Source organism: Mustela nivalis (genome assembly GCF_964662115.1).
Source record: "Mustela nivalis genome assembly, chromosome: 13".
Lineage (NCBI taxonomy): Eukaryota > Metazoa > Chordata > Mammalia > Carnivora > Mustelidae > Mustela > Mustela nivalis.
The window spans coordinates 92,483,859-92,508,702 of NC_139032.1; the positions used below are offsets into that span (position 1 = coordinate 92,483,859).

Sequence of the window (24,844 nt, forward strand, 5' to 3'; positions counted from 1 at the left end):
CTTAGACATCTGTAGAAACAGTCGTGAAACGGACCAGTGACCAGGTGGTCCAGAGAAAAGATCTACCAACACAGGATGTGTGGGAGTGCACCTCACTTCACACTTACTTCAAGAGACAAAGTAGGACAAGCCTGGGTTCGGGGCTGCAGTGGGCAGGTGTGTGGAGTGAGGGTGTGAGCTCGTGTTGCTCGGGCTGCCGTTGGCTGGCAAAACTGTCCAGACGGCTCAGCCCCCTGGGAATCAGCCCGTAAGTGTCCCTGTAAATGCACTTGGAACATATAAACAGATCCAAGCGGGGTGCCTGGGTGGCTCGGTGGGTTAAGCCTCTGCCTTCGGCTCAGGTCATGATCCCAGAGTCCTGGGATTGAGTCCTGCGTCGGGCTCTCTGCTCCGCAGGGACCCTGCTTCCTCCTCTCTCTCTCTGCCTGCCTCTCTGCCTACTTGTGATCTCTGTCAAATAAATAAATAAAATCTTTTAAAAAAATAAAATTAAGTAAACAGATCCATGCCGTCCCTGGGTGGCAAGCCCCCCACCCATCCGTGGGAGAGTCCTGGTAGGGCCACAGGGGAGGACAGAGGAAGGGAGCCTCTCTGCTCTCAGGCTGGGTGGCGTGGCGGCTGAATTGTGGCCCCGGCCTTCACGGTGGCAGTCCTAGCCCCCAGCACCTCAGAATGTGATGTTAGGGCACAGAGCCTTTACAGGAGTCTTCATGTTGGAATGAGGTCGTCAGGAGGGGCCCTACCCCAATCAGACTGTGTCCTTGTAAAAGGGAGGTTTCGGCGCAAACACACATGGTGTTCGGGGGGGGGGGGCGCTGCCATGTGAGGGCGGAGGCAGAGATTAGGGCGGCAGACAAAGCCAGGAAACCACCGGCAGCTGGGGGAGCGTGGTCCAGACCCTCGCCCACAGCCTCAGAGGGAATCAGCCCTGCCCACACCTTGATCAGGCACCTCGGGCCACCAGACGGTGAGGGAACATGCTCCTGCCGTTTTATAGGCCCAGTGTGGTTAAGTCACAGCCGCTGTAGCCCAAGACCAGCGACAGAGCAAGCCGAGCCCGCTGTCAGTACATGCCCGTCGGGGTCTGCTCCCAGCCTTCTGCGAAAAGCCAAGAGGATGTCCTCAGGCACGTTTGGATTTCCTCCTGTGACTTCACAGCCATGTTTTTAAGTCAATGAGACCAGAAGCTCATAGTCACCAACCTTAACTGACCCAGAAGCTACACCTGGGCCCTGAGCAAACCTCCCTGCCACCCCGAAGCCCTGCATCCACGGAGCAGCGCCCGGAGGGCCCACGGGTCTGGGGTGTGCTTCTCATGCCCTTCCCTTCCTTGCGGCCCCGCAGGCCCCGGAGCTGCCGGCCCCGGCCTCATGCGCGCAGCGGCAACGCTCTGGCTGCCAGCCCTTCCCAGCAATGTTTCAGCCATCTGTTCCGAAAGGAGACACAGACCTGCAGGGGGACGGACGGGGAGGGGGCCCTGGGACGGCAGTGGGGTCCTGGTGGGAGTGTGCACAGGCGTTTCCTGGCTCTGGCCCTGAGAGAGCCAAGGGAGCCCCCCCGGAGTGCCGCCGGGAGTCCCAAATACCATTCCGCCCCGGGGAACCAGGGCTCCTTGGAAAACAGCCGAATCCAGATGTGGGGCAGGGAGACACAGCGCAGACCCGGACATTGTAACGGAGAAGTCTCCAAATTAAATGTCCTGGGCAGGTCAAAAGGACACAGAAGCCACCATGGAGGGGTTCCCACTGGCTGAATCCGGGTAGTTTGTGTGTAAAAATGACAGCAACAGAATTAGACTCTTACATGAGGTTAAAACAGTAAATATTAAGTGTATTTTCCCACAATAAAAAATCTTCATGGGGTGCTTGGGGGGCTGAGTCAGTGAAGCCTCTGCCTTCGGCTCAGGTCATGATCCTGGGGTCCTGGGATGGAGCCCCGCGTCGAGCTCCCTGCTCCTCAGGGAGTCTGCTTCTCCCTCTCCCTCTGCCCCTTACTCGTGCTCTAACACAAACAAATAAATAAAATCCTAAAAGAAAAATCTTTAAGATGACAGCAATGAATGGCATGTTGATTTTTTTAAAAACTGGTAAATCCACAGTGATATATTTCTTCTTTTTTTTTTTTTAAAGATTTTATTTATTTATTTGACAGAGATCACAAGTAGGCAGAGGCAGGCAGAGAGAGAGGGAAGCAGGCTCCCTGCTGAGCAGAGAGCCCGATGCGGGGCTCGATCCCAGGATCCTGAGATCATGACCTGAGCCGAAGGCAGCGGCTTAACCCACTGAGCCGCCCAGGCGCCCCGACACAGTGATATATTTCTAAAAGGGGAGATGTTTGAAGAAAATGTCAGCTAATAAGCACGGAAAGGATGAAATAATCAGAAAACTACCCTTTGGGGGTACCTGCGTGCTCAGTGGGCTAAGCTTCTGGCTCTGGGTTTCCGCTCGGGTGCTCAGGTCATGATCTCAGGGTGGTGGAATCAAGTCCCACTTAGGGCTCCGCGCTCAGCGGGGAGATCGCCTAGAAATTCTCTCCCTCTGCCCCTCCCCCCACTCACTCTCTCTCAAAAGAAATAAATCTTTTTTTTTTTTAGATTTTATTTATTTATTTGACAGTCAGAGATCACAAGCAGGCAGAGAGGCAGGCAGAGAGAGGGAAGCAGGCTCCCTGCTGAGCAGAGAGCCCGATGCGGGGCTCGATCCCAGGACCCTGGAATCATGATCTGAGCCGAAAGCAGAGGCTTTAACCCACTGAGCCACCCAGGCGCCCCTCAAATAAATCAATCTTAAAACAAAACGAAACAAAACAAAAACAAGAAAGAAAAAAGGGAAATTGCCAGTACCACCCACCCCAACCAGGGTGAAAGGGTTTTGAGAAACGTGACCCTCATCCTCCTGGGAAGTTTGCTGTCCCTTCCAGTCCCCTGAAGGGGTCTCTTCGGGGACACTGACCATGGCCAAGCTCGAGGAACACAGATTCTGGGGCCCTTCCTTGTGGCTGGTCTCCAGGCTCCACTGGTGCTGGGCCCGAGCCCCCTACCCCCACCCTGTTCCTAGGAGCCTCCACGCTGCCCCCAACCTTCGCACATGTTCCCTCCTGGACTCCGGCCTGGACTCCCAGCCTAGAGGTCACCTCCTGCAAGCCCCCCGTCCCAGATGAGATTGACACAGCCCGGCAACGCTGCCCGCCTGTGGGCCCTAAGTGGGCCCTGGGCTCCAGGGCAGGGAGAAGGCGGCACGGAGAGCACAGCCGCCCAGTCGGCAACAAGGCACAAAGAGGCCCACTCAGGACCTGGCTCCCGGCGGGGGGTGTTGGCTGTTTGGGTGGGGCAGGGGAGGGAGGCAGGGATAGCCCCTGCCTCCTAAGTCTCCCGGTTCCAGCTGCTGTTCAGAGGGAGGCGGGCCCCCGGTCCTCCTCCAGGCTGACCTAGCCACCTTCCCGTTACCCTGGCCTCAGTGCTTGCGGACATGGCATCGGTGCCTGTGAGGCACACACCATAAGCTTGCGTCAGGGGGGCCCATCTTCACCCCAACACCCCGCTCCACACGTGCAGGCCTGCATGGGCTTTTTTGTTTATTTATTTTAAAACAAACGTCTGTGCGTTATGTACAGGTCCGGCTCCCGGGTGGGTGGGTGTGCGGGGGGCCAAGCTGGGTAGGGGAGCGGTGGCAGCTGGAGGGGACGGGCAGGGATCCGGCCCCGTCGGCCAGTGGGGCCGGCTGCTCCACGCCCGTGGCCCGGCCTGCCGCCCGAGTCGTGCCCTCCCCGGCCCACGCCCACGGCTTCCCTCGGGTGGGGGCTGCCGTGCAGGACAGCAAGAGAAGGAAGCCTCTTCCTAAAGCAAATAAATAAGGGTCTGGGGACGGGACCAACCCAGTTCCGGCCTCAGGCCCAGACCAGCCCATCAGTCCTGGGGTCAGAGCAAAGCCCATTCAGGACATCAGGCCTGGCCAGCAGAGTCTGCTGGTACCCGGTGGCCTGTGACACCCCAGTGGCCCGAGGGGTGGCGGGCAGAGCTGGACAGGGGCAGAGACTAGGGGCCGGCCCGACCCCAAGGCTTTAAGGCAGAGCAGGGTGAGGGTGTGCGTAGCCCAGGGCCAGGCCGACCTTTGGCACAATCAGGGGAGGGCAGCGCAGTGGCCTCAGGCAGGGCTGAGGACAGGTGAGGGGCTGGAGGGGGCAGGAAGCCCTTGGTCCTGGACCTCCCGTTCCAGGGCCTTGTGGGCGGGCACTGGGGGCATGGGTGGGGCCTCGGCCACCGCCTGACTTCTGTCCCCACAGCATGTCCTTGAGCCAGCACCTGGCGGTCAGCAGAGTGTGTCTGTGTTGAAGGAGAGCTGGGCCTAGTGGACAGAGAGCAGGCAGGCCGGGCCTGGGGAGGCAACCACAAACCCCCCCACTGCTCCCCCCACCCCGGGCCTGGGACAGGGAACCCCTCCTCCGTCTCCCTGGAATCCTGTGTGGTCTCTGTCCGCCCGAGTCTGGTGGCTGCCCCGTTTCCCGCTCTCTCCCGGCCCTGGCTCTGCTCCCTGCTACCCTGCTCTGCCTGTCCCTGAAATCCTGCAGGTTCCCAGGCAGCCCCGGGCTCTGCGGTGAGTCTGTACCTGCCTGTGCCGGGGTCTCCTGTGTCCGCCCCTAGCCCTCAGTCTCAGACAGCTCCCTCTGTGCCCTGGAGCTCAGGACCCCAAACGTCCTCAGGTGACTCCTCCCTCACACCACTCCTCAGGCCGAGCCCGAGCCCGAGCCCTCCCGCCACGTGGCTCACCCGCTCCTCCTCGAAGCTGATGAGACCCTCGTCCTCCGTGTCCAGGTCCTCGGGCTCATCGGCCACTAGGGCCCTTAACTCCGTGGGGGCGGGCCGCGGCCGGAAGAGGCTGAGCAGCCGGCCCAGGGGCGACCGCAGGGCCGAGGGCGGCTCAGTCTCCTGCTGCTCCAGGTTGTCACTCTGCTTCTTGGCAAAGTTCACGAACACCTGGCGGGCAGGACGGTGGTGAGCCAGCCGCCGGCCCTGGCGCCGCCGCCCCACCCCCGCACTCACATTGTCCAGCGTGGTCTGGCTCACGGAGTAGTCCTCAATGCCCAGGACGCCCACCACCTGCTCCATCTTGCTGAACACCTGAGCCAGCGAGATGTGCTCCGACTGGAGCTGGTACTGCACCTTCGTGTGGTGACGCTCCTGGGGGGACGCGGGGTCAGAGGCCGCTCGGCAGGCCCCCGAGCCCCACCCCTGGGGCCCCGCCCACCTTGAGCACCGCCTCTGGAAAGTTCCGGTTGAAGAACCGCACCACATCCTTCACGTTCTGGCTACTCTTGGTCCTCACGGTGATCATGTAGCCGTCTCCAAACCTGCGGGACAGGCCTGTGGCCCCGGGCGCCCGGCCCCGCGCAGCCGGGTCCTCCCCCCCCACCCCCCCGCCCCGTCCCCGCCGCCACGGGTCGCGTCCCCGCCGCCCCGCCACACACTACACGGCCCGCCACCCCCAGGCTGGCGCCGCGGGCTCGGCTCACCTGTTCTTCAGGTGCTGGATGCTGCCCAGACAGCGCAGGCGCCCGTTCACCATGATGGCCAGACGCGTGCACAGCGCCTCGCACTCCTCCATGCTGCGGGCAGAGGCACAGGCTGGCCGGGTGGCACCGCACAGGGGGCGGGGCAGGGGGCGGGGCGGCAAGGGCGGGGACACACCTGTGCGACGTCAGCACCACCGAGCGCCCCGTCTTGATGAGGTCCAGAATGAGGTTCCAGAGGAAGCGCCGGGCCTTGGGGTCCATGCCTGTGGTGGGCTCGTCCTGGGGGGCCGCCAGGCTCAGCCACTGCGGCCGGCCGCGCGCGCTGCCCCCCCCCCACCGGCTCACCAGCGGGCTGCGGGCGTGCCGACCCCCGCCCCGGCTCACCAGGAAGATGAAGGCGGGGTACCCGATGAGGGCGATGGCCGTGGACAGCTTGCGCTTGTTGCCGCCGCTGTAGGTGCCCGCGGGCTTGTCCGCGTACTTGCTCAGCTCCAGCTTCTCCAGGGCCCACTTCACCACCTGCGGGCGAGAACCCACATCAGGGCCCGCCCCTCCCGTCGGCCCCTCCCCTGCGCGCGCGCCCCTCACCCGCGCCTCGTCCTTCCAGGGGATGCCGCGGAGCCGCGTGTACAGCTGCAGATGCTCCCGGGCCGTGAGCTCGTCGAACAGGGCGTCGAACTGCGGGCAGTACCCCAGACTCTGCTGCACCTGGAGCAGCTCCTTGAGCACGCTGGGGACACCGAGCCCGTCAGCGCCGGCGGCCGCAGCCACCCCCCCACGCCCCCCAGGCGCGCGCCCGCCTGCACCTGTGCCCGTTGACAAAGGCCTCGCCCCCCGTTGTGCTCTCGTCACCCGTCAGCATCTTGAAGGTGCTGGTCTTGCCGGCGCCGTTCACGCCCAGGAGGCCAAAGCACTCGCCAGGACGCACGCCCAGGCACAGGCGATCCACGGCCAGGATGCGGCCGGTCTTCCGCGACTTGTACACCTGGCGCCGGGAGCCCTCGACCGGCTCAGCAGGGGACCAACCTGGCAGACCGCACCCCCACCTGGGCCCCGCCCCTGCCCGGAAACACGCCCCCACCGAGGCTCCACCCCCACCTGGACCCCGCCCCCACCGGGGCTTGCCCAACCCAGCCCTCTCTCAGCCCCAGGGCCCACCTTGGTCAGGTTCTCGATCTTGACCATGTCATTGTCAGCATCCCCCCGCAGCACTCGCTGTCGCTCGCTGGCCACGTCCACATCGTCCTCCACGGGTTTGGTGGACACTGGCATACGCCTGCAGGGACAGCGTGAGCAGTGCCATCGCCCAGTGCTCCCCAACTTGCTAGGCCGTGTCTCCCGGCACTTCCCCACTCACTGTGGCTGCCGCAGGAAGTTGTACTGGCACATGATGGTGAGGAAGAAGCCGACGAAGCCTTCGACCGTCATGGCCACCAGCCCCCTGGTGACAATGTCCCACTCGAACGGGGACTTCATCTTGTCAAACTGGCCTGTGGGGCAGCCGGCTCAGGGCATGTGCCTGGGGGCTCCACCCACGCCTGCAAGTGCCCATCTCGGGGCCAGGCGGCACCGGCCGGCAGCCCGCCCACCGCCCACCGCCCACCGCTCACCGATCTTGGCGTAGTATTCGTTAATGTACTCGTTGTAGGCCATCTCCATGAGTCCGTGGCCCAGGTTGTAGTTGGGGAAGATGAGGAAGCAGCTCTTCAGGTAACTATTGACCACCTTCAAGTCCTGGAGAGTCACAGGGGGTCATAGGCACAGCCTAGGCCCTGCCACCCGCTGTGGCCCTCTCCCCGCCCCATGGTCGGCTGTGCCCTGCCATCCCCCCACCCCCTGTGCCCCCCGCTCGGCTGTGCTCCCCCTCCGCTGCCCCACCTTGTCATGCTCAAAGAGCTGCAGCAGGAAGGTGGCCACCGTGGCCGTGATGCCAATGAAGAGGTTGATGACAATGAGAAACACGTAGGCTGAGCTGGGGACCTCGAACCAGAAGGAGGCTGGGTACATGATGGGGGTGATCGACCACCTGTGGGGGGGTGGGTGCAGGTGGTCAAACCAGATGGTCCGCCCCCGCCCCCAGTCCCATGACCTCACCTGCTCCCCCTTACCCATAGAGCAGGAAGAGAGAGAGCACGGCAGGGAAGTTGGTGGGTGACGTGTAGGCCGGCAAGTCAAACACGAACAGGATGATGACGCAGCAGGTGGCCGGGACCAGGTAGTTAAGCTACCAGAGCAAGAGTGGCAGGTGAGGGGTCCAGGGCGGGGGGAGGGGTCCAAGGCGGGGGGAGGGGATCCAGGGCAGGGGGAGGGGCTCCAGGGCAGGTGAGGGGTCCAGGGCAGGTGAGGGGTCCAGGGTGAGGGGAGGGGTCCAGGGCAGGGGGAGGGGCTCCAGGGCAGGGCTGGGGGTCTGGGGCCAGAAGTGGTAGGCCTAGCAGGAGACAGGGTCATGGGATAGCAGGGGTCTAGGGGTGACGGGAACCCCCTTGGCCACGCGGGGAGGGGCACACCATGTCCCACACGTAGTTGGCGAGCCAGTAGATGACGGGGTTACAGCCGCTGACGAACTGCAGGTGCTTGGCCTTGGTGGACTTCTCGGCCACCAGAAAGACCACAAAGCTGGCTGGGACGAAGGACATGGCCACGATGATGAAGATGGCGATGACCACATCCGTGCCCTGCAGCCTGGGGGCAAGGCGGCCGTCAGCCCCGGCCTGGCACCCCGTCCCGCCGCTGCACCCCCGCCCCCCGTCCCATACACACAGGTAATCCAGGGAGAGGCTGGCGCTCGTCTTGTTCATGGGGTGGTTGGTGACAGTGATGCCTATGGCATAGGGGAAGGCAGCCTCAGGGACCTGCTCCATCCCGCCCCGCGCCCACCAGCAGCTCCTGCTCCGCCCTGCTCCGGCCCACCCGCCCTGGCCGGCCCGCCCCGCAGGCTCACCGTAGGCCGCGGGGTTGCCCTTGCTCTTGGGCAGGTTGGCCCGCAGGATAGCGTTATTGAGGCTGTTGAGGTAGGTGGGCATGCTGTGGTAACCCTTGTTGTTGTAGAAAACCTGGAGGGACCCAGAAGTGCCCTAAGAGCGCTGTGGGCTCCCGCCCACCTCGCGCTGGAGCTGGACGCCGCAGGGCCCGGGGCCGCGCGGCTCACCTGGGCTGCCCGGCGCACCGCGATCTTCCGCACCATGACTGGGGCCCGGGCACCGAACGACGCCGGGATGGACTTCTGCACGTTGCCAAAGGTGATGGCCCCGTACCTGGGCAGGCAGGCCGAGGGGCAGTGAGGCCCGACACGCAGTGGGTGGGCCTCCCCCTTGCCCACAACCGGCTGGTGGCCCCCACCCCGCTCACCGGTGCAGCCGGAAGCGGTCGGAGGTGAAGAGCAGGTACTCGGAGACATTGTGGCCGGTGACGTCGGTCAGGATGTCTCCGGTGACCACCCGCATCTGGGGAGGATGCCCACCCACACCACCGGGGCAGGAGAAGCCAGTGCCCTGTGCAGAACAGGTGCAGCGGATGGGCTCCCGCACCAGGCGTGGCAAGGAGGGTGCCGACGTCCAGTTGTCTGTGGGTGCAGCGGGCCGCGTCAGCTCAGGCCTGTGCCGCGCCCCGCCCCCCAGCCCCCCCCCCCCCCCGGCAGCCTGGGAGGACCCATACCTGGCCCAGAGGTGGGGGGCAGCGAAGCATTCCAGGCCTGCAGCGGGTCCTCCTCTGGGGACACAGGGGAGTCAGGTGGAGCGGGGGAGGGCGGGGGAGGCACGAAGTTGGACAGCGGCAGCCCCTGTGAGAAGGACTCCAGGCACATGCTGTCAAAGAACGCGGCGGCCAGCAGGCGGGACTCGCCACTGCTCAGGTTGAGCACGGGCCCCAGGGAGCCGTTGGCGGGAGACTTGAGCACACAGGTGGCGCCCACTCCTGACGGCAGCCGGAACGTGCTCACGAGCTGCTGGGGGCTGGCGTCCGGCGACAGTCGCAACCTAGGGGAACCCGAGGCGTGAGTCTGGGTGGGGAGACACCTACCCCACTCCGCGCCCTCAGCCAGCCCTTGCCCGCCCCAGCTGCCCGGTGGGGGGCCTCACCGGTCCTCCTGGCGCTCCTCGTTGGCGTAGGGGATGAAGTTGCCTCGGGGTTGGGTGTAGTTGTGGTACTGGGAGGGTGACAGGACCAGCGGGGGCAGGTCGCCTGGAGGGGCGCACGGGCAAGCCTCAGCACGCTCCGACTGCCTACCAGCGGCCCCCGGGCCTAGGTTTCTCCCTCCCAAAACCCTTAGTGTCCCAGCTTGGGGTCTGGATCCCAAGGAGGCATGAGTCCCAGACAAAGCCCACAGAGCACCTGCGGGCTCGGATGTAGGGCCCAGTTCCAGCGCGGGCGCTCAGGAGTGGGGAAGAATCACAGTCCCACTAGAGAGGGACGCTGGCCCCCGAGTCCCCCTGCCTGGCCCAGCAGCCCTACCGATCTCAGGGACGGAGAGGGCCACGGTCATGGCCACGCAGACGAAGAAGGCGGGGAGCAGGATCTGGGAAGACAGCGCCTTGGAGTTGCGGCGGGCACAGTGGAAGCGCTTCACCAGCAGCCCGTGGAACTGGCGCACCTTCAGCCACCAGCCCTCCAGCTTGCGGCTGCCCTGGCCGGCCCGCGTGAGGGCCTCCGCCTCCGCTCCTGCATGGGGAGCAGGGGCTGAGCGGGCGGCCCCCAGCAACCCCCCAGGGGCCCCGCCCGCCCCACCTAGCCGCCCCCCACCTTGCAGGCTGACGTTGTCAGTGTCCTGTAGGTTGTCAAGGAGCGGGCGGTCGTCGCCACAGACGTCCGCGTAGGGGGCTCCCTCATCGCCGCGGGCAGAGTCCACGGGGGACGCGGACCGCAGGGATACTTGGGACTGCGCCAGCTCCGCGCACCGGGCCGGGCCGCCAGCGTGCGCCTCCCCCAGCGAGGCCGGACCCTCTGCCCCGGGGAGAGCGTCTTTCCTGGACTCTTTCATGTCTGCCGCCGCAGAGGGGCCAGGGCGGGGAGAAGTGGGGCTCAGTCCCCATGCTCGTCCACCTGCCCCGGGGAGCCCGCAGTCCCACGGCTGCCTCCCTGCCCGGGCTCCTCAGCCCCAGCCAGCCCGGCAGAGACTGGTGGCAGCTCGTTCCCACCCAGGGCCCTTGGACCCCAGAGCCAGGGGAAGAGCGAACTGCCCCGGCCCAGGGTCAGGCCCCCGGGGTGGGGGTGTGTGTGCAGGACTGAGGGGCCGCTCTGGGACTGCTCACCGGCCTCGCTGTTCTCCAGAGACTGGTCCTCCTCCGACACCTTGAGGAACACCTCCTCCAGTGTGGTGTCCATCAGCCCAAAGCTGCTCAGGTGCAGCACGTCCAGACTCTGCTCCAGGTGCTGCGAGGGGCTGCGTGTGACCCGGCGCGGTCCGGGACCCGGCGGGGGCGGCCCCGGTCCCAAGCCCACTGCACACAGCAGGAAGGGGCCCTGCCCCTGAGCCCGCTGCACCCCACAGCTCAAAGGGACCCCGGCCCTGAGCCCGCTGCAGCCCACACCTGGAAGAGACGCTCGAAGGCCCCCTTCTTGGCGGCCTCGCTAGGCAGGATGTAGGAGAGCTCTGTGCTCGTGTCGGAGACCAGGAGACAGGAGGCCACGTGCTTGCGGATAAACTGGGAGACCTGGGGCTCCGAGCAGCTGCTCAGCTGGGTCCGGCCGGGGGGGCTGGCTGGGAGTCCTGGCTCTAGGAAGAGAAGGAACACAGAGGAGCCGCACTCAGGGCTGGTGGAGGATGATTCTCTACGGGGGCGCAGCCAGGTCAAGAGCGGACGTGAGAAGGAGCCCCAGGCCCGACCGGGCAATGCTAGGCTCGTCAGGGCAACGGCAGAGGCCCAGCCCTGAAGCTCACAGGGCTGGGAGAAGGGGTGCGGGGGTGGGCGGGGCCCCAAGCCGGCTCAGGCCGCGTCTGCACAGACCTTGGGGGTCCCCGGCCTCAGCAGGCCGCTTGACCAGAGTGAGGCGGTAGCCATCCCCGTAGGCGCCCTTGAGGAAGAGCGGGGAGCCGCAGCACTTGAGCTTCCCGTGGGAGATGATAGCAATGCGGTCCCCGAGCAGGTCGGCCTCATCCATGTGGTGGGTGGACAGCAGGATGGTGCGGCCTGGGGGAGCCCAGGGTCAGGGTCAGGGCGCCGGGGTGGGCAGGGCCAGGCGGGGGCCGCCCACGGCCGCCCCGCGCCCTGCTCACCCGGCTTGTACTTGAGAATGAGGTCCCAGATGGCTCGGCGTGCATAAGGGTCCACGCCTGCGGTGGGCTCGTCCAGGATGATGGCACGCGAGCCGCCCACGAAAGCAATGGCCACGGAGAGTTTGCGCTTCATGCCGCCCGACAACGTCTGCACCAGCGAGTGCCGCTTATTGGACAACTCCAGGTCCTCGATCATCCTGAGGCCGGGACAGGGTTGGGGCGGGCATGTGGGCCTGGGCCCTGGGGGCCGGGATGCTGGGGTCCCCGCAGGCCTGGGCCCCTCCCTGCCCCCACCCACTTGTCCATCTCCTTGCGGATCTCCTCCTGTGCCATGCTCTTGAGCCTCGAGTAGAACCAGAGGTGCTCCTCCACCGTGAGCCGGTCGAAGAGCACGTTGTGCTGCGGACACATGCCCAGGTTCTTGCGGATCTCGTCCATCTCCGTGCGGATGTCGTGCCCATAGATGGTGGCCGACCCCGAGGTCGGCGGGAACAAGCCAGTGAGGATGGACCTGGGCGGGCAGGCAGGGTCAGGACCCCCACCTCCTGCAGGGGACCCACGCGGCTTCCCACCTGGTAAGGGCTCCACCCCGACGCTTACATGGTAGTCGTCTTGCCGGCCCCGTTGTGGCCCAGGAAGGACACCACCTGGTTCTCGTAGAGGTTCAAGCTCAGCCTGTTAAGAGCCAGCTTCTTGTCGTTCTTGTAGACCTTGGTGAGCTTGTCCACGCAGACCACCAGTGGCAGGTGGGTGGGCTCCTCCTCCATGCCCCGCATCTCCTCTGCACCAGGGCAGGGGGTCAGCTCAGGCTGCCCAGGGCCCCCAAAACCCCGGAGCGCCCCAGCCACCACCCCGGCACCCGCCTCACCCAAGCGCCGGGTCTCCATAGCACAGGCCTGGTCCTCCTCCATGACACTGAGCCGGGGGGCGCGCGCCCAGGGCCAGCTCCACTCCCAGGCCTCCGCGCGCCCGCTGCCCAGCCAGTAGGACTTCTGCAGCGGGAAGTACCAGGGCCGGGGCAGCCCGTACATGCCTGGTGGTGCAGGGAGTGGAAGAGGGGCTGATCCGGGGCCTGGGGTGACTGTCTCCCCCGGGGAGCCACACACGCTCTCCTTCCCCACAACAAAGAGGTGGCGGGTACCTGGGTGCACAGCCTCGATGTACCACGTGAGCACGCCATAGACAGCGGCGTCCACCATCAGCATGGTGACAGCCAGGAGCAGGTTGAAGTCGTCGCCTTCCACGGGCGACTGGCTGAACGTGTGCCACTGGATGCCCACGCCCGCCACCTCATACAGCGCAAAGTACTTGGAGCCCAGGCCGAAGGCTGTTGTGGACATCAGGGACTGAGGGGGTGGGGCAGGGGGTGGTCAGCGAGGGCAGGAGGCCAGACCCCACCCCACCCCCGCCCAGCTGTGACCCTCACCGCAATGCACTTCTCAAAGGCAGTAATCTTGTCATGGGCCACCTCCTCGCGGATGGCCACATACATGTAGGGCACGTAGCTCAGGAAGTAGATGATGCCACCACAAGCCGAGGCCAGCTTGGCCTTGGAGTACAGCACGGACACCAGGAAGCTAGGGCAGGGCAGACCACGGGCCATCAGCCACACAAAACCCTTCGCGCAGGGCCCCGAGCCCTCCCAGCACGTCCTCCCAGGGTACAGAGCCGCTCCGAGAGGGGTGTGTCTGGACTCCTGGGTGAGGGCGAGGGGTCCTCTGCCAGGGCCCCAGCACGGCTCCCTCCTGGCCTGCAGCCAGCCACTCGGAGCTCACCAGAACATGATGGTGGCCACGGCATAGACGGCCAGGAAGAGCCAGATGATGAACACGTGGCTGTGCATGAGCACTTGGCCGTACTTGAGGATGGCCGTGAGAGCCGTCACGGAGATGGAGAGCTGCACGAAGCCGGTGATGAACCAGGCCACCCAGTGCACCGCGTTGTTCAGGCCCATGGTCTTCATCACCTGCGGGCAGGTGGGCAGCGGGCTGGGGCAGGAGGCCTCGGCCCACGGGACCGGACGCCAGGAAGGACTAACCTGCCTCTACCCCTCCGTCCCCTCCACCTCTGCCCCCCACCCCCACCCCTCCGTCCCCCCCACAGCCCCCCACCTCCTTCAGCCGGTGCTCCTTCTCTGCTACAATGTGCTGGATGGTCATGGCCACCGAGTAGACCCAGGAAATCACCATGCAGAGTGGCATCATGTGTTCGATGACAAACAGGAAGCTGGGGTGGGGCAGGGGCGTGAGGGAGGGGCTCAGCCTGAGCGAGGGGGGGGGGGGCGGGGCAACCTCCCCCCACACTCACTCGTCTCGCGTGTAGCAGGGGTAGGGAAACATCTGCACATAGTTGCCGGGTTCCACCACGTCGTGCCCCACGAAGGTGTTGATGATGGCGCGCTCCATCATGTCTGCGGGCAGAAGGGGTCAGCCGTGGGGCGGGCAGCCGCTGGGCCCTCCCCGTCACCTTGGCCCCAGGAGCGGGCCTCACCCTGGATCCAGACGAAGCCGTATAGGAAGTAGAAGCGGCCGCCGGTGTTGGGACCCGGCCGCCAGTAGGCCCGGCGGATCTCATTGGTTTTCTCGGTGAAGCTGGAGTTTTGGCGGATCTTGTAGTGCACGTGGGGCGGCAGGGAACCGTCCTTGCGGGTCTGGAAGATCACGCCTGGGGACAGGAGGAGCAGGTGGAGGGATAGAGCCCCGCTGGCTGGGGGGGCGGGGACAGAGAGGGGGCGGGTCCTGGCTAGAGCACAGCCAGGATTGGCTTAAGGGGCGGGGCCAGGGAGGAGGTGGGGCCAGGGCTGGGGAGCCAGCAGGGTGTGGGTTGGAGGGCCCCCACTCTCCCAGCCCGCAGGGAGGGGGCGGGGTGTGGAGGGGGCAGGGCTGGGGGATGAGGGGCGGGGCCAGGGAGGAGGTGGGGCCAAGGTGGGGTGAAACTGGAGGAAGGAACCCGGCACAGGGGGCAAGTACAGTGGGAGAGAGACTGGGGTGGGGGCTGGAGCGGCGAGAGGCAGGAGAGCAGGGCTCAGGGGGACCAGCTCACTGGCGAACACGGTGACATTGTCCTGGTAGGCCTGGTTGAGGGTATAGTTGACGATGCTCTCCTCGTCGGGAAAACCCTTGAAGATGTCCACACTCACCTGGGGGGGGGGTGCAGTGTTGGAGCTGGCCCTGGGCGCCAGCCCAGCGGAGCCCGCGCGGCTCGCCCACCCCACCTTGGACATGAACTGGACCCAGCCACAGGCCGCGTTGTCAATGGTGTCCAGCTGCTGCAGGAGCGCCGAGCCATTGGGCAGCGAGAAGTTGTCCTGACGCAGGGCGGGCGGCAGCTCCTCCAGGGACAGGTTCAGGGCCTCAGGGTGCAGCCGCAGCTCTGCCACATACTGGGGTGGGGAAGGACTGGCTCAGGGGGTGGCCCGGGACACGGAGGGGCCCCGCCCCCGCCCGGCGCCCCCAGCACCTCCTGCAGCCAGCGAAGGTGCCGCTGCAGCCTGCCCTGCTCCAGGAAGCTGCGGATCTCCGCGGAGATGTTGAGCCACACTTGGGCGTAGTGGGTCACATTGCCTACAAAGGCAAAGGTCTCGTTGGCCTGCAGAGGGTGAGGGCATGGGTCACGGGGCTCACAGGAAAAGCCCAGTGAGCAGGGTTCCTCCACTCCTTTGTCTCCTCCCAGGCCAGTTTGCCCACAGCCACCACTACTCTGGCCAGACTTGCACCCGGGGGCTGGAAACCCGCCCCTCCCACCTTCCTGAGGCCACCCAGGGTGCTGGCGAGGCCCTGCCCCCAGGCAGCCGGACTTCCAGCTTTCCCAGTTCACCCGCTGGGCCCTTCTCCACGTGTCCCTTGAACAGCCCTGACACGGGCCCTCCTCACCCCCGCACTCGTCCTAGAAGCCCCTCCCCCCTTCCTGGGTCACTTCCAGCCCAAGTTTCTACTTCTCTCCAACAGGATTTCTCCCCTGAAATGGGCCCTGGCAGACCACCCAGCTGCCCCACCCAAATCTGGCCCACCGGCGGCTGCCCTGGGAGGTCTCTGCAAGTGGCCCTACTCTATCCAAACCAGCACTGCCCGCCCTGGCCATTCCCGGCCAGGCCAGGGCACCCCCACAGCAGCCCCACCATACCCCTGCATCTTGAACGGGCCGCGCACCGCCCCCAGTCCTCCAGTCCCTGTCCCCCAGCCAAGTCAGAGCTCAAGCTCTGCAGCCCCTCCCAGGACAGTTCTGCAGACCGCAGTCTGCACAGGGGTCCCTGAGGCCCCCCGCCCAGCTCCTTCAGCTTCTGCCCCAGAAGGAGACAGAAGGCCCCCAACGTGCCAGACTCCCGAACCTTGAGGATGACGCGGTCCGCCTCGGAGCCCGCTGGCGCATACAGGATCTTGGGATTGCTGGTCATAAGGTGCACGAGGAGCCCCAAGTTCCGCTGCTCCTTGCTCGTGAAGCCCAGGGAGCTCATGTTGCCCTGCCGCAGCGCCTCCGGCTCGATGGTGCTAGCGCCCGGGGAGGGGGGCGTGGAGCGTCAGGGGCAGGTGGGGGGCGGTGTCGTGTCGGCAGAGGGAGGGGCAGCCGGTGGCTGGGGGCGGGGCTTCCAGAGGGGGTGGGGCAGAACCTCAGGGTGGGAGCCGTTCATCGGGAGGGGCAGGGAGTGGGGCCGGGATCCCGAGTGGGAGGCGGGTGTGCGGGCTCAGAGCCTAGCCTCAGAGCTAGGCCCCGCCCCATCTGCTTTCCCCCCCTGCTGCCCACCTACCGGTTGTTGCCACACAGGATGGGCTGCAGTCCGGCCCAGAGCTGCACGAAGGCGGAGCACTGACCCTGCAGCGCGTCTGAGGAGGAGGGGGCTGCCGCGGCCCGGGCGCCCTCCTCCGCGGAGGAGTTGGAGCTCGTGCCTCCTGCAGCCCCGGTGCCGTTGGCTGTCCTTCCAGGGCCGCTGGCTGGGGACCCTGGGGCACGGCGGGCGCAGGCGCCCTGGGGCAGCAGCAGAGCCAGGGCCGAGAGGACGTCCACATCCTGCAGAACTTTCTGGGCGTCCAGCAGGTCCTCCAGCAGCGCCTGCAGCCGCTGCGTGGGTGCTGGCTGCTGCTGGGGAGCCGAGGCGTTGGGGGAGTCCAGGCCCAGCTGATGGGAAAGGAGGAAGGTGAGCAGATGCAGGCCCAGGAGGGAACAAGGCCCGGGCTGATGCGAAGGTGGGAGGTCGGGTGGAGGTACCGGGAGGTCAGGTGGAGGCACCGGACACAGACCGGGAGGAGAGAGGCTGAGGGACAGTCTGCCTCCTGGGGGGTGGCAGGGAGCACTGGCTAGGGGCTGGGAAACTGACTGGGGGAGGACATGGGGCATGGCTCACTAGGGGTGCATGGGACACCCAACCACAGGCACACACCCTGGCAGCCGTGGGCCCAAGGAGCCCCAACACCTCCTCCAGCCAGGGCCATGGGCCTGGGGGCCAGCAGGCAGGCAGGCCCTCACCTGCTGGGCAATCTTGGCCACATCCAGCTGGTTGTGGAGCTCAGCAGCCAGCCTAGAAAAGCGCTGGGCACGGGCGGCAGCCTGCCCACTGCAGACAGCGTCCCGGTAGCTCTGCAGCGCGGTCTGCTGACCCTGGGGCACGGTGAGGACCCGGCCCAGCTCCCCGGAGCTCGGCGCACACGTCAGTTGCTCCAGGAGAGCGGGGGCCAACAGCAGCTCCTGGGGGCAGGGGGCAGGGTGCAGGGGGACAGCCAGGAAGGAACCTCAACCAAGAGGGAGCCAAGGCCCTAGCCCAAGACGGCCTCGGGTCTCCCCCTGCCTCCCACCCTGGCCCGAGCCAGGTCTGAGATAGCCCAGGTGCCTGTGATGGGCGGCGGGTGGGGACAGTGGACACACATCACTCTCCTGCTTTCCGCCCCTGTGCTAGCCACAGACTCCCAGGGAACGACCTCATCCCCAGAGGAAGCTCGCAATTCTCGAGGGGGCCCCTTTCTTCACCCTCTCAAGCGGAAACCCCCACCCAGAGGCTGGCGGTGTGTTCTCATCCCACTAACAGGTCCTCTTACCTCCATCCGGAATAGGGGATTGCTACCCAGGCGGCTCCAGGGCTCCCGACCCCTGGGGAGTCCTGACCCCACATCCAGGGCAGGGGAAGGGCCAAAAAGCAGGTGATAGACCTGGAGGGGAGAGGGGTGCGGCTCAGGCCAGGGGGTCCCAGAGCCGCAGATCCCTCTCCTTGCTCTCCTATAAGCGGGGGTGGGGGGGCAGACAAGACCCGCGCTCCCTGCAGACGCTCGCCCCCACCCCCTCACCTCCGGCAGGTCCACCCGGGCAGCCAGGAGTGCCTGGGCTGTGCTATTAGGGAGCGACAGATTCTGCATCAGGAAACGCCAGAGCTCCCGTGGGTCCCTGGCCACCGAGCCCAGAGAGAAGGACGACACTGGACAGGCAGAAGGACAGCGCTGAGGGCGAGCTGGGCCTGGGGCAGAGGGACCCGGAACAGACGCAGCGCCCAGGTGCCCACACCAGATCTGGCCATGGGGAGGGCAGCTCAGCGGGGTCCGCCAGAGCTCCTTTGCCCCAGGAACCCAGAGCGACGGCCCAGATGGACGCCCCGACGCCGGCCAGAGGACAGGAGAGGCCCAGCTGGGATCTGAGCGCAGCTGACACGGCGGCCGGGGCCCCGAGCCCCCCAGCAGAGGCACAGCCTGAGCTGCCCCGGGCGTACCTGTAGGTCTGTCCAGGTGGCTCTCCCAGGGGTCTGGGCCAGAGCGGAGGGCCTCCAGGTGCTGGCGCAGGGCCTCGAGCTCCGAGCCCAAGCTGGGCCGCGCCGGGTCAAACAGGTTGCTTTCCTCCACCACACGGTTGAGGCTCTCCAGCAGCTGAGTGACCCTGCACCGCCATCGGAGGTCACCCACTGGCCTCTGTGGGGGGCAGGGGCGGGCGCACTCACGTGGAGTTGGCCTACTGCAGGGGCGGGGGCGGGGGCACTCACGTGGAGTTGGCGTACTGCAGGAACCCAAACTCGTCTCGCTGGCCGTCTGGGCACAGAGACTGCATGACAGGCAGGAGGCCCGCGGAGGTGAGCGGCGCCGCAGTGTAGAAAGCTGCGGGGGGGGGGGCAGGTGAGAGGGCCCAGGGCGAGAGGCCGGACAGGAGAGGGCCAGGGAAGGAGTCAAGAAAGGGGAGGGGGATGAAGGCCGAATAGAGAAAGTTAGAGAAAGTCCGGGAGGAAAAGCAGCTTCAGACAGCAGAGGGCCAAGAGTTCCGGTGCAGATGACCCCAGCAGGTCAGAGGTCCAAGGGTGTCCGGCCATCCCTTCCCCATAACTCCCAGGGTGTCCCTCTTCCCTCAGCCACCCAAGGCCAAAATGCCTGATACCTTCCCTAAGAATTCAGGTGTGGCACTGCCCACAGGGCCCAGGGGAGCACGTGGGGCCCCCACTGGGCAGTGACCTCTGACCTCTCTGGCCAGTAAGTTAGCAGGGAGAACTCAGGAGCCCACTGGGGTTTGAGGGGAGAGCAGCCAGGTGACCCAGCCCCAGCCCTGCAAGGCAGGGCCAGGCGACGCCACAGAGAGATGGACACCCCCACCCCCAGAAGCTTGACTGGGAGCCACCAGGGTCCAGGTCTCCTTCGGCCCCCCCGGCCCCCCGCCCCCCGTGTGCCAGCTGCCCCCGACGGGGGGCAAGGGGTTTGCCAGGACCCGGCCAGGCCAGGAAAGGCTGTTAATGCAAGCGGGGGGCAGGGCGCGCTCAGGCCGCACCAGGAGGGCCGCTCGCTCACTTACAGACTGCATGCAGGCCCAGGAGGAGGACAAGAGACCATGCGGGGGAGGGGCAAAACAGAACAGAGGAGAACAGTGAGGAACGGCCAGCGGCCCTGTCCTCCAGCCCGGCCAGGAGGCACGGCCAGGGGCCACACAGGGGAGCAGGTGCACGGACCGCACCAGGACAGCGCGGGAGCTGGGACACGTGTGGGGTCGCGTGCACCCAGGACACCACGTGGGACACAGTGAGAACTGCCTGCCCCACCCTGCCCGCCCCCCTGTGCCCCGGGCCCCCCGCCACTCCCCCCCCTGCCACCCCTCCCCCCGCCCTGGGACACTCACCTTCTTTCACAGAGATGGTCGGTTTCTTCTGCCGAAGCCCCAGCAGGATGAAGAACAGAACCAGAGGAATGAAGATCTCAAAGGCCAAGACCCACTGGAAAGGGCGGGCTGAGTCAGGCCACCTGCCCGGAGCCCACACCACCGGCCCGGGGCTGGACAGGACAGACCCGAGCCCTCCTCTGCCCAGATCGGTGTCTTCCTGGCAGGCAGGGCCAGCCCCGCCCAGCCCGGACCCCACACCGCCCCACACAGCGACCACAAGAGGTCAACCCAGGCCCTTCAGGGCCAACAGAGTTTGCCTCCCCTTTCTTCAAGGCCCTTTTCCATGGGTGAGGGCATGAGTGTTATCTGTCCTCTTGCACACCCAAGCTCTGGTGCCGTGGGGATTCGCCAGCAGGGACAAGCCAGTCCGCTTGTGGTCCACTAGGACCCGTGAATCTGCCCAGCTCAGCTTCTCCTTCCCCACCTTCTCCTAGCTAGGATCTTGGAGGTGGTCTTGGGTGCCAGCCACAGCTCCCACACTCCCGCAGGGCCAGCCCGCCTCACTGTGACAGCGCCATCACACCCCCCAAGACAAGGCCCGGATAACCGGAGGCATGGCTCCGGCCCAGGCCTCTGAGCCTCCAGGAAAACCTGCGCAGAAGTCTGACACCCCTAAGTTCCTTCTTCTGGCCTGGCCCCTCTCCCTCACCCCACGTGGCTCCGATGGGCTCAACAGCCCTGCCTGTGCTCCCCAGAACTCTACTCTCGGGACTGCTCCTGGCACCCCCAGCTGGGCACCAAGGAGAGCCCTGGCGGAGCCTGCTGGGGTGGAAAGGAACGTCAGAGGCCCCCAGCCCCCGGGCTTCCCTGTGTCTTGCCTGGAAAACGGAAGGACTTCTCACTATCTGTGACCCTGCCCCCTCTTCTAGCTCAGGGAGGGAAGGTGGAAAGAGGACCTTGGGCCCACTGCTCTGTGGGGGGCCTGAGCCCCGCTCAGCCCCAAGACGCATCCTGACCCTCACCCACCAGCGCTTCTCAGAGGACCAGGTTTTCTTCATCCTCGCGCCCGCCCCGGTGGCATGCCGTCTGGCCCGGGGCCCGGGCTGCGCGGTTGTTTACCCGCTCGGACAATAGTGCCCTGTGGTCTGGAACACCCCACTGTGGTCCGCACCCCACGCCCGCCCCAGTCTGTGCCAGCCTCCACCCCCTCCCCGAGCCAGAAGCCAGGCCAGGGCTAGCCAAGGAGGCAACATGGGTACGCGCAGGGCTGGGGACAGGCACCCGTGCCACACACACGGACACAGAGCCAGGGTGGCTGCATGCATCCCAGGTGGCCAGGGTCACGGACAAGGTAGCAGCCCCACCCACACCCGCCCTACCACTGGGCACCTCCACCGTGTAACTGCAGCAACAGGCCAGGGCTACCTCCTCGTTGCTATAGCAACGGCCGCAGGAGCTGCTGGGAGGAGGGAGGCCTGCTGGGCAGGCGGGCGGGCGGGCAGCCAGAGGGGCATCTGGTTACGGGCGGGCACAGGTTCAGCCTCACCTGGGAGCCCCACAAGAGCGCGCCACCAGGCCCACAAGGGAGTCAACCCCCGGTCCCTTGAGATGAGCCGGGGGCCCCCATGCTGTTCCCGGGCCTAGGTGCCCCCCTGGGCCTGAGCCACCTCCGGCTGTGTCAAGAGGAGAACGGAGGGGAGCTGAAGACGGAACGGCCTGACTCTGCCCAGTGGTGAGGCCACGGCAGCCCGGGCCAAGAGGGGACAGGCGACGCTCCCAGACAGAGAAGCCTCGGGACAGAGGCCCTTGGTTCCTACCCTTCAAACCAAGCTTTCCAGGGATGCCCCCACCCTCCAGAGAAGCCCACAGCATAAAGAGCAAACCTCTGCTCGCTGAGCCTGCAGGTCTGACCCCGAAGCCCCAGACCCTCCCCAGAAAGTGGGGGGCAACAGGAGTGGGCGAGATACCTGGCCCACCCAGGCGCCCCGTACAAGCCCAGCAAGGCCTTAGTCCCCCGGGAGAAAAATTTCTGATTTGCTGTGGCCTCAGGCCAAGGACCTCCATGTGGCCTGACCAGCCCCTGGTAGTGCTCCTGGACAGGGGCAGAAGATTCTAGGGAAGGCGTGACCTAGCAAGTGGGGGCCACTCCTGGCTGGAGGGCCGTGGACACCTCCCACCTGCTTGCCAGTCCCCCACAGGCCACTGCTCCCTTCCCTGAGCCTTGAGATCCCCAGTGGCTACAGGGGCCATCATTCCAGCCTCTGCCTCCAGCCCTTGGGGTGCCCTTACTGCCAAGAACCCTGGGGCTAATGCATGCCCACATCCCGCTCCCCGTTCTCCTCTGAGCCCTGCCCTGCTGTCCCCAGTAACCCAAAATCTGAAGCAGGGACAGGCTGCAGGCCTGATCCATGGGATCCAGGGCCGGCCAGCCCCAGGCACGTGGGCAGGGAGTGTACTCAGCCCTGGTTCCCCGCCAGGCTCAGGTGCCCAAGGGACCCTGCCAGGCCGTGCTGATGATGGCCACCCTGCCCTGTCTGTGGTCCCGGGGTTCGTACTATGCACTTCAAAGCCCTTCTCAAGGAGGATCCCTGGTGGGAGCTCATCAGCCCCAGGAGACTCTAAGTCAGGGGGAGAGGGTGAGGATGAGAGGCTGCTTTGTCCTCAGGCCTCCCACTCCGGACCCCAGCCTGCCCTGGGCTCCTTGTGGAAAATCCCCAGGGCCCATTCAAAAATCCGAGCAGCCCGGGCCTCTCTGGTGCCTGTGCACCAGAGGAGGGGCCCCTGCCTTTCGAAGGGCAGGGGTGCTGAGTGAGGGCCAGCATGATGGCATCCCTACGGCCTGAGGCTGGCGGCTCACCAGGACTTCTGTCCCTGACAGCTGCTGCGTCCTGTGCGCTCAGGACCCTGGCTGCCCCAGACACAGCGCTGGCGGCTGGGGTGCTTGAGGGTCCCAGCTCCAATCAGCAGGACCAGGCCCCCAGAGGGGGCTGGGGTTGGGGAGATGGGAGTGTGGATCAGCCTCAGGGAGGGCTGCCCCAGAGGACAAAAGGGTGCAGGGATGCAGACTGGCCGGTGCTGGCACAGCAAGGACACTCCTGTTCGTGAGAGAGCAGGAGCAAGGGCCAGTGGACTTGGGGGAAGGGCGGGGGGGGGGGGGGTGTCTGTCCAAGGGCAGGGAGGTGGAGGTGCAGGAGGGAAAGGGCCGGAGCCCTGCAGTGGCTCCAGAGGAAGCTGGGCCCAGAAACCAAGGACCTTCTGGGCTGGACAGAGTCTCCCAGGCCAGCCCTCCGTCCCGGGAACGAGGGCCCCCCGCGACCCCAGCGTCCTGGGGCCGCTCGCCCCGAAGAGCGCACCGCGCGGGGCGCCCATCCCGTGACTCAGCCGCGCACCGCGAATGTCAGCGGCCGCGGGCGGCGGGCCGGGCACCGCCGAGTCCCCTTCCCGGAGGCCGGAGCCCGCAAGGGCGCGCGGGGTCCCGGCGGGGACGGGGGGCTGGGGCCCGCCGCCCCCGGGGGCCCTCCCGGGGTCTGCGCGCGCCCCGCCCGGCCGCACGTGCGCGCGGAAAGCGCGCCGCCGGCCCCCCGTGCGCGCGCCCTCCGGCTCGGGGCAGGCCCGGAGGCGCGCGGGGCGGCTCACCGGGCTCCGGCGCTTCAGCGTCACGTTCTTCCAGAGCAGCAGCTGCAGCTGGTGCAGGAAGCCCATGGCGGGGCCGCGCTCCGGCCGCCCTCGCGCCGCCGCCCGCTCCTCTGCGCGCCCCGCCGGCCCCGCCGCCCGCCGCGCCGCTCGGCATCGCCCGCGCGGGGCGGGGCCTGGGGCGTCGGGGACCGGCTCCGCGCTGGCTCCGCCCCGGCCGCCGCGCCGACCGCCGCTCGCGCCCGCCCCCGCTTAAAGGAGCCGCGCGCCGCCCGCCGCTCCCGTCGCGTCCCGAGCCCCCGCCGCCCTGCGGGGGGGGTCCCGGAGCTCCGCCCCGCGCGCCGGCCGCCGGCCTCGTGGGCCGCCCCCATCGCGCCAGGCCCCCGAGCTCGCGTCTAAGCCCCCGAGCCCCACCCCCGCCGCCGGCGCGCTCTTCTCCCGGGGGCGTCTGTCCGGCAAGCCGAACCCCCGCAGGAATCTGCAGAGGCGCCCCAAGGTGGCCACTGGCCCCAGGGCGCCCTGAAGGGACGCTGGGGGCGGGAGTGCCCTCCCTCCGCGCGGAGGTGCTGGGGCAGGAATGTCGCCTGGACGTCAGAGCCAGGTCCCGGTGCCCGGGTCACCGCCAGGCTGGAAGGCGGTAGCCGCCCCGCGGGGGGAGGGGACAGCTCGGCGCCGGCGGGAGATCCCACCTGTGCGCGCCGGCCAGTGTCTGCCGTCCAGCCTTCGAGCAGCAGCGCTCCGGCCCCGCCAGCGGCCTCCTGACCCAGGCCGCTTGAGGCAGGGGTGGGCGCTTGTGAGAGGGTGCAGGGGGCTGTCCCGCCGCTGCGGGAATCCCCGGGTCCCTTGGGAATGAACCCCTCGGCGAGCAAGTGGCGGGATGGGCCTGGCCGGACTCTGGCCCGGGACCGTTTCCTTGCAGACGGGGCGCCCAGGATGCTTGAGGAGACTGAGGCCGCGCCCTCGGCGAGGGGCTCCTCTCTCGGCCAAACCCAAGAGCCAGCCCGGCGGTGGCAGGTGGCACTGAGTGGAGCGGACGGCGCAGGGGCTGCAGCGGCCCAGGTGGCCAGCAGAGGGCAGCAGAGGGCAGGGAACCCAGCCCGAGCCCTGCCGCCTCCTCCCTTCCCAATCTCAGTTTCCCCAGTTGCCAACGGAAGGGGCAGACCGCGGGATGTCCAGGGTCTGGGGTGCACATCCGGGATGCACATAGAGGGCTCCCCTAAGCTGATGGCAGGCTTTGGGGGACTACAGCTACATGCCCCTCCCCAGCTCCTTCTTTACAATGGGGCAGGGCAGGGGGGGCCCAATCCCCCGTCCTTATCCCTGGTCAGCATGTAGGGCTAGGTCAGGCCAGGAAGTGACCGGCAGGCCCTTCCCACAAGCCACTGCCAACGGGGAGGGCAGCTTCCTGCCTGCAACTGCCCCCCACCCCCATCTGGGGCA

General features: G+C 66.7%; 1 protein-coding gene across 2 annotated transcripts; it reads right to left on the minus strand.

The window, feature by feature from the left end:
• Nucleotides 1-3,560: 3,560 nt before the first annotated feature.
• On the minus strand, nucleotides 3,561-23,564 carry ABCA2 (ATP binding cassette subfamily A member 2). Of its 2 annotated transcripts, XM_082696287.1 has the most exons (48): nucleotides 23,408-23,564; nucleotides 19,790-19,883; nucleotides 18,675-18,786; nucleotides 18,408-18,571; nucleotides 17,992-18,119; nucleotides 17,746-17,856; nucleotides 17,180-17,398; nucleotides 16,464-16,831; nucleotides 16,047-16,206; nucleotides 15,179-15,307; nucleotides 14,934-15,101; nucleotides 14,762-14,858; nucleotides 14,210-14,383; nucleotides 14,027-14,129; nucleotides 13,831-13,945; nucleotides 13,495-13,685; nucleotides 13,146-13,296; nucleotides 12,861-13,065; nucleotides 12,588-12,752; nucleotides 12,320-12,500; nucleotides 12,018-12,230; nucleotides 11,720-11,916; nucleotides 11,451-11,633; nucleotides 11,034-11,218; nucleotides 10,755-10,875; nucleotides 10,246-10,485; nucleotides 9,958-10,164; nucleotides 9,585-9,687; nucleotides 9,163-9,482; nucleotides 8,857-9,070; nucleotides 8,657-8,762; nucleotides 8,450-8,561; nucleotides 8,269-8,329; nucleotides 8,016-8,190; nucleotides 7,617-7,732; nucleotides 7,387-7,534; nucleotides 7,119-7,242; nucleotides 6,866-6,998; nucleotides 6,667-6,784; nucleotides 6,315-6,493; nucleotides 6,097-6,238; nucleotides 5,893-6,027; nucleotides 5,684-5,787; nucleotides 5,509-5,601; nucleotides 5,244-5,346; nucleotides 5,039-5,176; nucleotides 4,766-4,972; nucleotides 3,561-4,343 (listed from the first exon to the last, which is right to left on the minus strand). In XM_082696287.1, exons 1-48 carry the CDS (start codon nucleotides 23,471-23,473, stop codon nucleotides 4,308-4,310), a joined length of 7,314 nt encoding a protein of 2,437 aa, XP_082552413.1. In that variant the 5' UTR covers nucleotides 23,474-23,564; the 3' UTR covers nucleotides 3,561-4,307. The 2 variants fall into 2 exon arrangements, with proteins under 2 accessions (XP_082552413.1, XP_082552412.1); XM_082696286.1 differs by having other exon boundaries at nucleotides 9,958-10,485.
• Between the last annotated feature and the right edge of the window lie 1,280 nt (nucleotides 23,565-24,844).

Excerpts from the sequence above, each read along its gene's own strand:
- ABCA2 (XM_082696286.1), bottom strand. The coding sequence starts at position 23,473 with ATGGGCTTCCTGCACCAGCTGCAGCTGCTGCTCTGGAAGAACGTGACG. Across the intron at positions 7,733-8,015 it reads CCAACTACGTGTGGGACATG|CTTAACTACCTGGTCCCGGC; the intron begins GTGTGCCCCTCC and ends TTGCTCTGGTAG. Across the intron at positions 6,028-6,096 it reads CCTGGAAGGACGAGGCGCGG|GTGGTGAAGTGGGCCCTGGA; the intron begins GTGAGGGGCGCG and ends TCTCGCCCGCAG.